This window comes from Macaca fascicularis, chromosome 5 (genome assembly GCF_037993035.2).
Source record: "Macaca fascicularis isolate 582-1 chromosome 5, T2T-MFA8v1.1".
In the NCBI taxonomy this organism is placed as follows: domain Eukaryota; kingdom Metazoa; phylum Chordata; class Mammalia; order Primates; family Cercopithecidae; genus Macaca; species Macaca fascicularis.
Window position 1 is genome coordinate 144,492,467 of NC_088379.1, and position 14,665 is coordinate 144,507,131.

Here is a 14,665-nt window from a genome sequence, read left to right on the forward strand (position 1 = left end):
CCATCTTCGGCAACATGGCGAGGTCCCATCTCTACCAAAAATACAAAAAATATCTGGCATGCTGGTGTGCGCCTATAGTCGCAGCTACTCAGGAGGCTGAGGTGGGAGGATCACTTGAGCGCAGGGAGTGGAGGTTGCAGTGAGCAAAGACCACACCACTACACTCCAGACTGGGTGACAGAGCAAGACCTGTCTCAAAAAAAGGAAAAGAAGTTTTAATAATTATGGTTGAATGAACGAATGTTTTTATTTTGTATGTGGCTGAGTTTTAGAAACTTTGTATTACACTTAGGGTTGTCCTAAGGATCTTTTGGTTCAAGAAAATAAAATCTTCATGACTTTACATAATTATATTCCATGAAGACCCATTCCTTCTTTTTCCTTTTACTATTAATAATATAGTAACTGCTTACATATATATATTGACTTTGTGCCAGCCAGTGAGCAGTTTATATATGTTATCCCATTTAGTTGTCAGTAGTATGATTTGCTGCATAGACTATTTCTGTTTACATTTTAGTAATGAGGAAACTTAATGAGACTGATTTGTCCAAGGTTACAGAGCTGATAAGGCAGGCTAGACCTAATTTTCTCTGGCTCCAAAAGCTGTGCTCTTTTCCACTGTATTAAAGTGCTTTATATCTTTGAAATCAATCTCCCCTTCTCCCTCCCCCTCCCTCTTTTTAAGCTTATAATTTTATAAATGGCTGTAGTTCTCCAAGTTTCTTGGGAAGTCATTTGGAATAGTAATTTTTGACTTGTAGGTTGTATCCTTAACTAAATTCTTTAGGTTGGCACGTTTATGGCCTTCTTCAGAGGTCAGACAAGAAGTATGATGAAGCCATTAAGTGTTACAGAAATGCACTAAAATGGGATAAAGACAATCTTCAAATCTTAAGGGACCTTTCCTTACTACAGATTCAGATGCGAGATCTTGAGGGTTATAGGGTAAGTAAAATGGACTTTTTAAAAAAAATTCTAAGGGGAAAATATGTACAACTTTGAGTACTTTCTGATACAGAAATTTTTTGTTTCATTTTGAAGATAATTTAATTGAACTTTTTTCCCTCCTACCATAGTGGTTGTGTTTATGATTGGAATAATCAGATCTTTAAAAATAAATTATTTTATGGTGAGGCAGATTTTGCCTACTGTGTAGGATTGACTTAATTTGATACAAATTAACATCAGGCCGGGCGCGGTGGCTCACGACTGTAATCCCAGCACTTTGGGAGGCCTAGGCGAGTGAATCACGAGGTCGAGAGATCGAGACCATCCTGGCTAACACGGTGAAACCCTGTCTCTACTAAAAATACAAAAAATTAGCCGGGTGTGGTGGCGGTCACCTGTAGTCCCAGCTACTCGGAAGGCTGAGGCAGGAGAATGGCATGGACCTAGGAGGCAGAGGTTGCAGTGAGCCGAGATCGTGCCACTGCACTCCAGCCTGGGTAACAGAGCGAAACTCTTGTCACAAGAAAAAAAAAAAAAAAAAAAAAAAAATTAACATCAGTACTCCTCAAATAAACAATGCTTTTGTCTGGTATTGACGTGTAACTCTTTAATATTTACTTGGCCCTCAATTTTTTTGTTTTGTTTTGAGACATTAGAGTCTTACTCTGTTGCCCAGGCTGGAGTGCACGATCTGTGCTCACTGCAGCTTCCACCTCCTGGGTTCAAGCAGTTCTCATGCCTCAGCCTCCTGAGTAGCTGAGACTACAGCCATGTGCCACCATGCCCAGCTCATTTTTTATATTCTAGTAGAGATGAGGTTTCACCATGTTGTTCAGGCTGGTCTCGAACTCCTGAGCGCAGGCAGTCCGCCCTGCCTCAGTCTCCCAAAGTGCTAGGATTACGGGCATGAGCCACCACACCTGGCAAAAGCAAATGTTTTGTTTCTTCTTTCTACCTGCTCTGAGTCTAATATATTTTTGTAGCTTCAGTTTTAACCCTTAAATTAGTGTTAGATCTATTTAGTTCCTCTTTCTTATTCTTTCCTTTTTATATGATAGTACCTGCTGAATTTTTCTCCAAATATATCTTAACTCTGTAGTTGGACACTTAATTTTTAAAAAAATTTTTGAATATTTTTCCTTTGTGCTGTTCTTTCCATCCTGTCTCTTTTCTTGGAGTAAGCAGATCAAGAAGTAAGAAGGATCTTAAGTTTGGTCTTAAGTTTTAAAAACTTAAATCTGGTCTTAAGTTTAAAAAATGTTTAAGATTAGCTTGGAGGCTTCATTATGTTCTTAACAAATACTTCTTTGCCTCCATAAAGCTACACAATATGGATGTTTGAAGTATTTTCTATTATTGTTCCCATCATTGTGTTGTAAAATGCTTAGGGTTGTGGGATAAATTAATATGATCTTTTTCTTTTTCTTTTGAGACGGAGTCTCACTCTGTCGCCAGGCTGGAGTGCAGTGGCGCATCTTGGCTCACTGCAGCCTCTGCCTCCTGGGTTCAAGTGATTCTCCTGCTTCAGCCTCCCGAGTAGCTGGGACCACAGGCGTGCGCCACTATGCCCAGCTAATCTTTGTATTTTTGATAGAGACGGGGTTTCACCATGTTGGCCAGGACGGTCTCGATCTCTTGACCTCGTGATCCGCCCTCCTTAGCCTCCCAAAGTGCTGGGATTACAGGCGTGAGCCACTGCGCCTGGCCTAATATTAAAGGAGCACTTGCTGTTACTGAAAACCTAAGAAAAAGTGTTTATTATTTTCCAGGAAACGAGATACCAATTACTTCAGCTTCGACCTGCACAGAGAGCATCATGGATTGGTTATGCTATTGCTTACCATTTATTAGAAGATTATGAAATGGCAGCAAAGATTTTAGAAGAATTTAGGAAAACACAACAGGTAATAATAACTAGAAGCCATTTTACTAAGTCTGATTCTAAGTATAACTGAAAAAAAAAAGGGCATTGTCTGGCTTACTTTTAATTTTGAAATAGTTTCAAACTTAAAGAAAAGTTGCAAGAATAGCACGAAGAACTCTCCATAGGGGTTCATTTATACTAAACTAATTGTTAATATTTGGTGCATTTACTTTAAAAATCTGTGTATCTATTTATCTATTTTAATTCTCTTCCTTAAACGTTAGAGAGTAATTGAAGACATCATGCTCCTTTACCCCTAAATGCTTTAGTGTGTATTTTCTAAAAATAACTGTATAGTTGTCAGTTCTCTAGATAGTATTATATGGATAGATTATAAAAATTAGGAAATTTAACATTGATAGACTGTTATCCCCAGCCCATATTCAAAATTTACTAATTGTCCTAGTTATAGCCTTTCTAGCGATTTAATTTCATTGCAGGATCCAATTAAGAATCATACCTTACATTTAGTTATCATTTCTCTTCAGCCTCTTTTAATCTGAAACAGTTTTGAAAACTTCCTTTGTGTATTATGACATAGACATTTCTGAAGAAGGCTGTGCTTTTGTAGGATGTCCCTCAGTTTGGATTTTTCTGATGGTTCCTCATTGTCAGATAGAGTCTTGTAATTTTGGCAGGAAACCACATAAATGATGTTGGGTCCTTCTCAGTTTGTTACATCAAGAGGCACATGCCATCAGTTTGTTCCATTTGATTACATGGTGAAAGTTGTATTTGCAACTGTAAACTTATTTTTCTCTCTTTGTGTTTAATATGCAATTTGAGACTGAAGAGTCTGTTGCTCATCAAACTTTCGCCCTCTAGTTTTAGCATTCATTGATTATGATTCTTGTGTGAATCAACTATTACTATGATAGTTGCAAATGGTGATTCTCTTAACTCTTGTCATTCCTTGTAGGTTTATTATTTGGTATTCTACTGCTGAGTAAGAGCTTTCCCTTCTTCCCCATGTTTATTGTATGTAAGGACTTGTGGATTATTATTTTCTTCAACCTGTTATATCCTAATATTGTCATTATTTACTTAGTTGCTCCATAGACAGATACTTAAGAATATTTTTGAAATTAGTTTTTTCAACCAGATGTTATCCTTTGACTTCTTACATGTTTTTGAGTATTGTGAACAATTTTCTGATGTGAAAATAAAATTCTTACTGTCAGTATTCCTTATATCCATATGCAGACATCCCCTGATAAGGTGGATTATGAATATAGTGAACTACTCTTATATCAGAATCAAGTTCTTCGGGAAGCAGGTCTCTATAGAGAAGCTTTGGAACATCTTTGTACCTATGAAAAGCAGATTTGTGATAAACTTGCTGTAGAAGAAACCAAAGGTATTTTTAAAACAATGTCATTAATTCTAATATTGAAATACGACAGAGAGCAAGGCTGAAAAATCTAGTTGCTGCTGACAATTTCATATAATTCAGCTTTTTGATGATAGAAAATCTATTTCTTACTCATATACTTTGAATAATTTGTAATGTGGGAAAATGTACATTTAAACAATATTGTAGATAGAGGAGAAAGTTGATGGTGAACAATAAAAAGTAGTTGAATGAAATGACTGATAACATTCTTTAAAATATCTTTGTATGAAAAATATTATGGAATTTAATCAAAACATAAGAGACAATTAGTTTTATAAGACAGAGGATTACATTTCTTAGAAATAGTTTATTAATTACAGTGTATGTAGTGTGTGCCAGATGTATTGCTAATAATATATATTGATGAATCAGTCTTTACTAAAATACATATAGGATATTTCTGAGAGTCTTTATGGTTAATCTGAATGTCTTTGATGACATAAAAAGAATATGAATTCTGGAAGAAAGGGAGAGCAGAGATTTGGGTTCATAATGTGTAGATTGTGATAGAAGGGTTAGATTCCACTCAGCAGAGGGCTGAGAAAAACGAGTCTTAACAGTTTTAGAAGTTGAGGGTGTGATTATAGAAAATGAAAGAATAACAACAAGTAATGAAAGGACAAGTGAGTTTTTAAAAAAAATTACCTTCTGAAATGCTGCTTTGTCCTTGCTAGTCTAGGGAACTGAAGTTTGCTGGTTTCAAATTCCCTTGGTTCACCTTGAGGTTGAACACTGGAAAAGTTTAGTATACATCCATGTGCATAATAGGTATAGCCATTGTTTGCCAGATGAACTTTCATCAGAGGATATTGCTACTGACAAGAACAACTGGAAGTCTAAGGCTTCTGTAGGGAGCTCTCTTGTGAACTGCAGATCCAAGACAAACTTCTTTCATTTGAAGTAGTCATACTTTAGTAGTCTGTTAATCATAAAGGAGGGAAATTTCTGACTTACTGGAAAGATTACAAGTCTGGAAAAAACTTGCCTCATTGGCCACTAAGTAGCTCTGTGACCAGGGTCAAGGCTTGGGCCTCAAGTTTCTTTATGGAAATAAATGACAGATTGTTTCATTTGATCCCTTTGATAACTGTATTAATGAGGAAGAATGGCAGATAGATCAAATTAGATAAAGGACTCACAACTGACCAGTGGATTTTTAGCAATTTAGAAGGCATTGGTGACCTTAACAAAAGCACTTTCTGAGCCTCTAGAAGAAGGATGGTAAAAGCCCAAACATGAAGTCTATTTAAAAGAGATTGAGAGTAGAGGAACTGAAGATAGGAAGCATACATGACTCAGTTGAGGAGTTTTGCTGTAAAGGAAACAAATGGGGGTGCTGGTAGATGAAATGGGATGCAGGCTCAAAAGAAGTTTTTTTTTTGTTTGTTTTTGTTTTTTTCATAGTGTGTATTTGTGCTGACTGGGGAGTGATCCAATAGAGATAGAATATTTGATACAGTAGAGAGGATGTCATGTGGTAGATTGATGTCATGTGAAGGATTAATCTTAGGTAAGAACATGAATAGTTCATCCACATCAACAAGTGGTGGTGGAGTATAAGTGGCGGGCAAGTAAATGTGTAGATGTAATGGGTATTTTGGAGTTCCTTCTAATTGCTTCCATTTTCTACATGACATGAGAAATAAGGCTATCAGCTCATTCCACAAAATATGTATTGAATACCTACTTTGAGTTAGGTAATGGGACAGGGTATATAAAGAGAATAGAAGGGAAGTGAGGGTAGACTCAATCTTTGGAAATTCTAGCGATCTTTAGAAATTCAAGGCAGTGTTGTTGGTAGGGATAGTTGGGGAGAAGATAAGATGGTCAAGATCACTCAGGAACTTCTTAGAGTGGATGAATGGGCACAGTTAGGCAAAAAAAAAAAAATTTTGTTTTTTTTGAGACGGAGTTTCACTCTTGTTTCCCAGGTTGGAGTGCAATGGCACAATCTCTGCTCACCACAACCTCCGCCTCCCGGGTTTAAGTGATTCTCATGCCTCAGCTCCTGAGTCGCTGGGATTATAGGCATGCGCCCCCATGCCTGGCTAATTTTGTATTTTCAGTAGAGATGGGGTTTCTCCATATTGGTCAGGCTGGTCTTGAACTTCCAACCTCAGATGATCTGCCCACCTCAGCCTCCCAAAGTGCTGGGATTACAGTTGTGAGCCACCGTGCCCAGCCAAGGCAAAATTTTTTATTGTTTATTCTTATACCACCAGTTCCTCCTGCTCAGAAAAGGTAGAAGACAGAGGGAAGGAAAAGAGGATGGGTGTAGTGTAGAGGGGAGTAAAGGTGCAGGTTATTTTTATTTTTTATTTTAGAGGTGAGGTCTTGCTGTGTTGCCCAGGCTGGACTTGAACAAGGCTCCAATGATCCTCCCCTCAAACCCCATCCCCAGCCTTCTACTGCAGGTGTAAGCCATCGTACTCAGCTGCAGGTTATTTTTAGTGTTTTTGATGAAGTTGACTTTTGGTTAGTATAGTGCAGGCTTTGTTAACCTCGGCAATGTTGACATTTTGGGCCTGAGTTGTTGAGGGTGAAGATCTCTTCTGTGCATTGTAGGATGTTTCGTAGTGCTCCTAGCTTATACCCGTTAGATGCCAGTAGTACTCAACACCCTTACTGAGACAAACAAAATGTCTTCAGACATTGCTAAATGTTGGTAAAACTGCCCCTGGTTGGGAACCACTGGTACAGATACTAAGCATATGGGCTTGTAAGGCATGGTGGCTCATGTCTGTAATCCCAGCACTTTGGGAGACTGAGACCAGAGGATCACATGAGCCCAGGAGTTCGAGACCAGCCTGGGCAACATAAGGAAGCCTCATCTCTACAAAAAATAAAAATAAAAAATTAGCTGGATGTGTTGGCATACATCTGTAGTCCCAGCTATTCAGGAGGCTGCGGTAGGTGGAAGGATTGCTTATGCCCAAGTGGTTGAGGCTGCAGTGAGCCAGGGTTGCACCACTGCACTCCAGTCTGGGTGACAGAATGAGATCCTGTCTTCAAAAAGAAAGAATGAATGTATATCTGTTCTTTCAGATAAATTGCTTGGATTCAAATCCTAACTCTATCACTATCTGCAAGACTCTTAGGAAGTTTACTTAAGTCCTCTAAGTTTTAAAGTGATGAAACTAATAGTAATCTATCTCATAGAGTTCTGAGGATTGAATTAGTTAATGCATGTGAAATGTTTAAAAGTCACTGGTGGCCGGGCACGGTGACTCACAACTATAATCCCAGCACTTTGGGAGGCCAAGGTGGGTGGATCACTTGAGTCTAGGAGCTCAAGACCAGCCTGGACAACATGGCGAAAAACCGTCTCTAAAAAACATACAAAAATTAGCCAGGCATGGTGGCACATTCCTGTAGTTCCAGCTACTAGGGAGGCTGAGGTGGTAGGATCGCTTTAGGAGGCCAAGGCTGCAGTGAGCCATGATCAATCGCACCACTGCACTCCAGCTAGGGTGACAGAGCGAGACGGTGTCACAAAGAAAAAAAAGTCATGGGCACATGGTAAGTACTCAATAAGTGTTCATTTTTATTATCAAATGAGAGCGAAAGATGCAACAGAGAGTGAAGGATGCAAGGGTGAAATAGTGGCTTAAAAATAATACCTTGGATGAAGGGAAGCACATTAAGGATAGAGAAAAGGAATCCTGAATAGTTGAAGCTTATATGGCTTTGGAGCTCATATATAATAGTGAAACCACTGTCTCTGTTCATCTGGTTTGTTTCCTTCCATGAGAATGTGTGGAGCAAGTAAACAGTTGGGATGATCTGGGCTTTAAAATTAGTAAACAAAAGAGCCTAGGTTTTAAGATTGATTTTTGATAATTGGGGCTGCTAATAACATTCAGGGATGTGATGGGTCATGCAGCCCAGGGAAGGCAAACAGTGAGTTGGCAAGTTGCTGTTAGGCTGATAGTTTTTTCTCTGAAGTTGAATAGTAGGATTAGTGAGACAAAAAGAAAGAAAAGCAATTAAGCTTAAAATAGGGTGCTTATTTGCTTCTTGGAAGACATTAAAAGGTAAAGTCTAGGTGGTTTTGAATGTGACCAGATTAAGGACTGCTACGGCAAAATTGTTTTGTAGCTGATTAAGGGATCATAAGGTTAGGATATTGGATTGAGTCATTAATTTGGATGCTGAAGTTGTTCCATATGGTATCAGGAATAATTGAGCAGTAGAAGATGGCTTGGTGACAGTGTGTTCAGTGAATGTGAGAAACTGGCCTGGCGTTGGACAGATTTTCTGAATAAATTGAGGATGTGAAGAGGATGGCATTTCTAAATAATGTGAACTTCAAAAAAGGAAGGAGACGATAAAATAACTTGGTAAATGATCTTAAGGGAACTGGGAACTCAGGAGGATACCAGGTCCATCTACTTAGCAGCATTGATTTATAATAAGATTTTAAGAGAACATTTGAGGAAAAGTTAAAATTCTAATTAGAAGGTTTTCTCAGATATTTAATTTTTTTTTCTATTTTTAATCAGGGGAACTTCTGTTGCAACTATGTCGTTTGGAAGATGCTGCAGATGTTTACAGAGGATTGCAAGAGAGAAATCCTGAAAACTGGGCCTATTACAAAGGCTTAGAAAAAGCACTTAAGCCAGGTAGTATTGTTTAAAACTTACAAAGTTTTATTGTTTCTTTTGTTAATATATATTTTATTTACTCATTGAAAAGTACAACTAGAATAATAGTGGTTAAGAATTGATTCAAAATCTGAATACAGGCCAGGTGCAGTGGCTCCTGCCTGTAATCCCAGCACTTTGGGAGGCCGAGGTGGATGGATTGCCTGAGCTCAGGAGTTCGAGACCAGCCTGGACAACATGGTGAAACCCCGTCTCTACTAAAATACAAAAAATTAGCCTGGCGTGGTGACATGTGCCTGTAGTCTCAGCTACTTGGGAGGCTGAGGCACGAGAACTGCTTGAACCCAGGAGGCGGAGGTTGCAGTGAGCCAACATAGTGCCACTGCATTCCAGCCTGGGCAACAGAGCGAGACTGTGTCTCAAAAAAAAAAAAAAAAGTCTGAATACAAAAGTACACTTGCAAACTTCTATTTAATATGACAGATTGAGCATGTTCCGAAACCTTTCTTCTACAGATTTATAGAATGGTTGAGAAAATAATTTAGCAGCAACTTTAGAAAAAAATTCACAAATGCATAGTAGCATCAAAAACATGAAAGGAGGCCAAGTGTAGGGGCTCACACTTATGATCACAGCACTTTGGGAGGCCGAGGTGGGAGGATTGCTTGAGCCCAGGAGTTTGAGCTCAGCATGGGCAACATGGTGTGAGACTCTGTCTCTTAAAGAAAATTTCCATGGACAGAAATGGAGATGTATTCTTAAAAGCAAGAATAAGCTCTGTGGTAAGCTGTGGCTGCATCAAAGTGACTTGCCAGGGTCACATAAATGTAGCCAGGCTGAATGAGCATCACTGTTCCTTTGTGGGAAGAGGGGTTAAATTTCTGTCAGTCAAACTTGGATTCAGACTCTCTGTGCTCCCCCAGTCACTCTGTCCCATAAATGGGATCCACTTTTGGGAACAGGCCCAGAAACAAATAGGCAGGATTCTCAGCAGAGGTGATCTGATTTGTTTCCTTCAAGGCTGGTTGTGAGCCATTGAAATATACAAGAGAAACCTCTTGTTGCAGATTACTTTGTAACAAAGATTCTCAGATTGTTTTAGGAACACCAGCAAGGAATGGTAATCACCACTGTCTGCAAAAGGAAGAGTAGAGATGATGGAGGAATCTAAGATAGAGGTAATTGCTGCCATGAAACATGAATAGTTAGGAGTAGTACCAATTAGGAATCTGAAATGAAAAACCTACTTACTGAAATAAAAATTTTAATAGAATGGAAGAGAAGCCACGACCAAAATCAGAGGAGAGGAGTTAGAGGGGAAAAGCTAAGGAGAATGGTAGGAGAAGCAGCAAAATATGGAAACATCATAACGGAGGCTTTTTCAGAACTAAAGAAGTTCTCAGGTTTTAAAAGCCTACCTAAAGCAGAACAGGATAAAGATAATTATGTACTTAAGATAAAAAAAATTGAAAAGAAATAGTCTAAAATAATTGTTGAAATAGTAGGTATAAGATTATGAATAATTCCAATTTTCTTTTAAATATTAAAATTTTAATATATTTTGAGAAGTTCGTAATTTTCCAGGAAAAAAAAAATGCAGTTTATAATTACATATAACAAAGAATTTTTCTTTGTCTGCAGCTAATATGTTAGAAAGGCTGAAAATTTACGAGGAGGCCTGGACTAAGTATCCCAGGGGACTGGTGCCAAGAAGGCTGCCATTAAACTTTTTATCTGGTAAGTGAGAATAATTTCAAAGGAATAAAAATGCTTTTATGATTTAAAGTTTCTTTTCTTGGTTTTAAGTATGAGTATGCATATTAAGTTTAAGCTATACATTGTTAGAGTTGTCTAACAACTCTACTAAATATAAGTTGGTAAATGTAAGTAAATACTTTGGTAAATGTAAGTAATTATTTGATAAATATAAGCCAAAAGGATTTTTCTCTTCCAAGGTGAGAAGTTTAAAGAATGTTTGGATAAGTTCCTAAGGATGAATTTCAGCAAGGGTTGCCCACCAGTCTTCAATACTTTAAGATCATTATACAAAGACAAAGAAAAGGTAAAGTGTAATATGATATTTTCTTTTGGCTACCATTTCTTTGCTCGGTATTTGGAATTATTGATTCTCGATTATCTGTGCACAGTAGTACATGTTTCGTGAATCTCGTGTCAGTCTTCCCAGTTTGCAATTTAAATGCTTCTGATTCCTCTTTTTTCCATTTCATCCTTTTTTTTTTTTCTTTAGACAGTGACTTATTTCTTACTTGTTTTCTGTTTCCTTTCTGCTATGAACTTTTAATGAGTCACTGTAGGTTATGAAAAGTTGATAAGGTGATGGTTTCTTCACCATTTTCTTTAGTCCTGTTCATAGTCAGAAGCCAGAGGTTTTTTTTTTTTTTTTTAAGTTTTAGCTTAGTCATCTTTCTCCATTTTAAATTTGATAGACAAAAAGTTCTGTTCAGAAGAGTTTTTTTGATGTTCTAGTAAGTCAGCTTACTCTTTCAGCTACATGTTAATAATATTCAGAATGCTTATTTAGAGGTTATTTTAACTTTTTTCTGTTTTGAGACTGAGTCTTGCTCTGTCACCCAATCTGGAGTGCAGTGGCATGACCTCGGCCCACTGCAACCTCTGCCTCCTGGATTCAAGCAATTCTTGTGCCTCAGCCTCCCAACTAGCTGGAATCACAGGCGTGTACTACCATGCCTGGCTAATTTTTGTATTTTTAATGGAGACAGGGTTTCACCATGTTGGCCAGCTCCTGACCTCAAATGATCTGCCCACCTCGGCCTCCCAAAGTGCTGGGATTACGAGCGTGAGCCACCGTGCCCGACCAAGGGTATTTTAATCTTAATTTAGACTATTTTGCTTATAAGTACAGTGTCATCAATACATATTGGTTGGATTCTAAAAAATCAGTTACATTGAAGAGTCAAAGATGGAACAAATGAGACATAAGAAACACTTTAACCAGAATTACATAATGTACATTTATTTGCCAGTCTTTTGTTGGAGACTCAATGTATGGGCCTTTTTTATTGCTCTTTCACTTTTTTTTTCTTGCATAAATCACATCCATAAAATATCTTTTTTTTTTTTTTTTGAGACGGAGTTTTGCTCTTGTAGCCCAGGCTGGAGTGCAATGGCGTGATCTCGGCTCACTGCAACCTCCGCCTCCTGGGTTCAGGTGATTCTCCTGCCTCAACCTCCCGAGTAGCTGGGATTACAGGCACGTGCCACCATACCAGGCTAATTTTTGTATTTTTAGTAGAGATGGGGTTTGACCATGTTGGCCAGGCTGGTCTTGAACTCTTGACCTCAGGCGATCCACCCATCTTGGCCTCCCAAAGTGTTGGGATTACAGATGTGAGCCACCATGCGTGGCCAAGTAGGATCTTTTGTTTCCAGTTTTGAAAGAGTCAGGCTTTGATGCTTATGAAGTGGTCTTATGTATAGAATCCTATATTTTTATGATTTTCTTCTACTTACGGTATTTTTATTTAGATCTAAACTGGTTAAAAATACCTAACTTATCTTTTTAGTCTTTCCTTGGTATTCAACTTAGGGAACAGTCGTTTTCATTCTCATATGTTAAGTTTACACAATACTGAATTCTGCCATTAGGATAATAAATGCAACTGATGCAAGGAGGTTTGAGAAAACAAAACAGTTTTAGTAGGCATGTAGCTCAACTTGTAGTAGGGAACATGGGTGCACCAGAATAACCTAGCTGCAGTTGTGAGTAGTCCTCACAATTTACTGAGGTTTTGGGGAGAGGTGTTATTAGTCTGTTGAGTCAGTTAAGTTGAGGTCATTCAACTTAACTGTGGATGGCCACTCATTCTCCTGGACCTCACAAACTCTCAAAGTATTTTTTGAGTTTTGCTAGTGTTTTACCCTGGATTGTGAAATTGAAAGTTGATTACTGTCATCTACTTAGACAATTTCTCTTTTCACAGAGCATTTAATTCTTAACTGCAAATGTTTATTGTGGGTGTTCATTTATACAAACTTTGATAAAAGAATCAAGATATAGATCATCCACAATATTGCCTGTCTTTGTCCATCTCTTTTTCTGATTTCTGGTTCAGCTGAAAAGGAGTAACCAATAAGCTTTTATAAAATTACATCTTAATGCACACCTGTGCAAAAGTATGATGTATTTTAAAATTTGTATCTAGAGGTTAAGATATTTAATAAAGGAGGGTGTGTGTGTTGGAGTGTTTATTTAGTGTTTTAGTAGAAAATAACACATTTTGCATAAGAATAGTAACTGTGTATTTTTTCTATTAAAGTGTGTTTGTGTGTTTGTACTCTAGGTGGCAATCATAGAAGAGTTAGTAGTAGGTTATGAAACTTCTCTAAAAAGCTGCCGGTTATTTAACCCCAATGGTAAGTCCTCAAGTTTTATGTTTTAAAAACATCTTGAAAATTTTAATACATTGTGAAATTCTTAATCAGAAGGTCAGTATTATTACTTAGGCAGGAAGCATAGTGCATTAAATTTTTTTCCCTTTAAGAGGGACATCCATTAATTTGCACATTGTGTGATGATACTTGGTTAGAAGAGAATTACATTATCTTTGTTTTTTGTGTTTTGGGTTTTTTTTTTGAGACGCGATCTTGCTCTGTTCCCCAGGTTGGAGTGCAGTGGTGTGAACACAGCTCACTGCAGCCTCGACCTCCTGGGCTCAGGCGATCCTCCTGCCTCTGCCCTCTGTGTAGCTGGGACCACAGGCATGCACCATCATGCCAGGCTAATTTTTAAATTCTTTGTAGACATAGGGTCTCACTTTGTTGCCCAGGCTGGTCTCAAACTCCTGGGCTCAAGTGATCTTCTTGCATTGGCCTCTTAAAGTGTTGAGATTATAGGCTTGGGCCACTGTGTCCCACCTCACATTAGTTTATTGAAAAGAATGTTATGTAAAAATTTAAAAACATCTACAAAATCAAATGCAACAGTATAATGATCCTCTCTTTACCCAGCACTCAGCTTCAATAATTTTTAATTCATGATTGAATTTATTTATAGCCTCTCCTACTTTTCTCGACTCTCATATTATTCTGAAGCAGATTCCAAACATCACATCATTTTATCTATGGATATTTCAGTATGTCTAAAGAGAAGGACTTAACCTCAAATGTAACCTAATACCATTCTCATACCTGAAAATTAATACTTTTTTTTTTTTTTTGAAATGGAGTCTTGCTCTGTCGTACAGTGGCACGATCTCAGTTCACTGCAGCCTCCGCCTCCCAGGTGCAAGTGATTCTTCTGCCTCAGCCTCCCGAGTAGCTGGGACAGGTGCCCGCCACCACGCCCGGCTAATTTTTGTATTTTTGGTAGAGACGGGGTCTCACCGTATTGGCCAGGCCAGGCTGGTCTCGAACTCCTGACCTCAAGTGATCTGCCTGCTTTGGCCTCCCAAAGTGCCGCGATTATAGGCATGAGCCACTGTGCCTGACAAAAATTAATACTTTCTTAATCATACCTATTCAGTCCATGTTCACATTTCCAGTTATGTTATAAATGTCAATTTTTTTTTGCCTTTCTGTTTTTGAAGTTTGTTTTAATGAAGATCCAGATAAGATGTGTACTTTGAATTTGGTTGATGTGTCTCTTAAACTCTTTTTATCTGTGGGTTTCTGCCCTATCCGTTTTCCTGCAATTTATTTGTTGAAGAAATTTTTTTTTTCAGTTTTCCCAGTCTAGAGTTTGCTGATTGTACCCCATGTGTTGCTTAACACATTATTCCTTGCCCTCTGAATTTCCTATAAACTGGTAGTTCG

The 14,665-nt window shown here is 38.1% G+C and overlaps 1 protein-coding gene across 4 annotated transcripts in view; it reads left to right on the plus strand.

Moving 5' to 3' along the window:
* The window catches only part of NAA15 (N-alpha-acetyltransferase 15, NatA auxiliary subunit), a 90,172-nt gene that overhangs the window by 40,437 nt on the left and 35,070 nt on the right, over positions 1–14,665 (plus strand). For all 4 annotated transcript variants that reach the window (XM_015450848.4, XM_005555945.5, XM_045392886.3 and 1 more), the window contains 7 exons: positions 791–948; positions 2,721–2,855; positions 4,079–4,232; positions 8,771–8,890; positions 10,514–10,609; positions 10,828–10,934; positions 13,195–13,267. In XM_015450848.4, the coding sequence (XP_015306334.1) occupies positions 791–948; positions 2,721–2,855; positions 4,079–4,232; positions 8,771–8,890; positions 10,514–10,609; positions 10,828–10,934; positions 13,195–13,267 (843 nt within the window). The remainder of the gene's footprint in view (positions 1–790; positions 949–2,720; positions 2,856–4,078; positions 4,233–8,770; positions 8,891–10,513; positions 10,610–10,827; positions 10,935–13,194; positions 13,268–14,665) is intronic.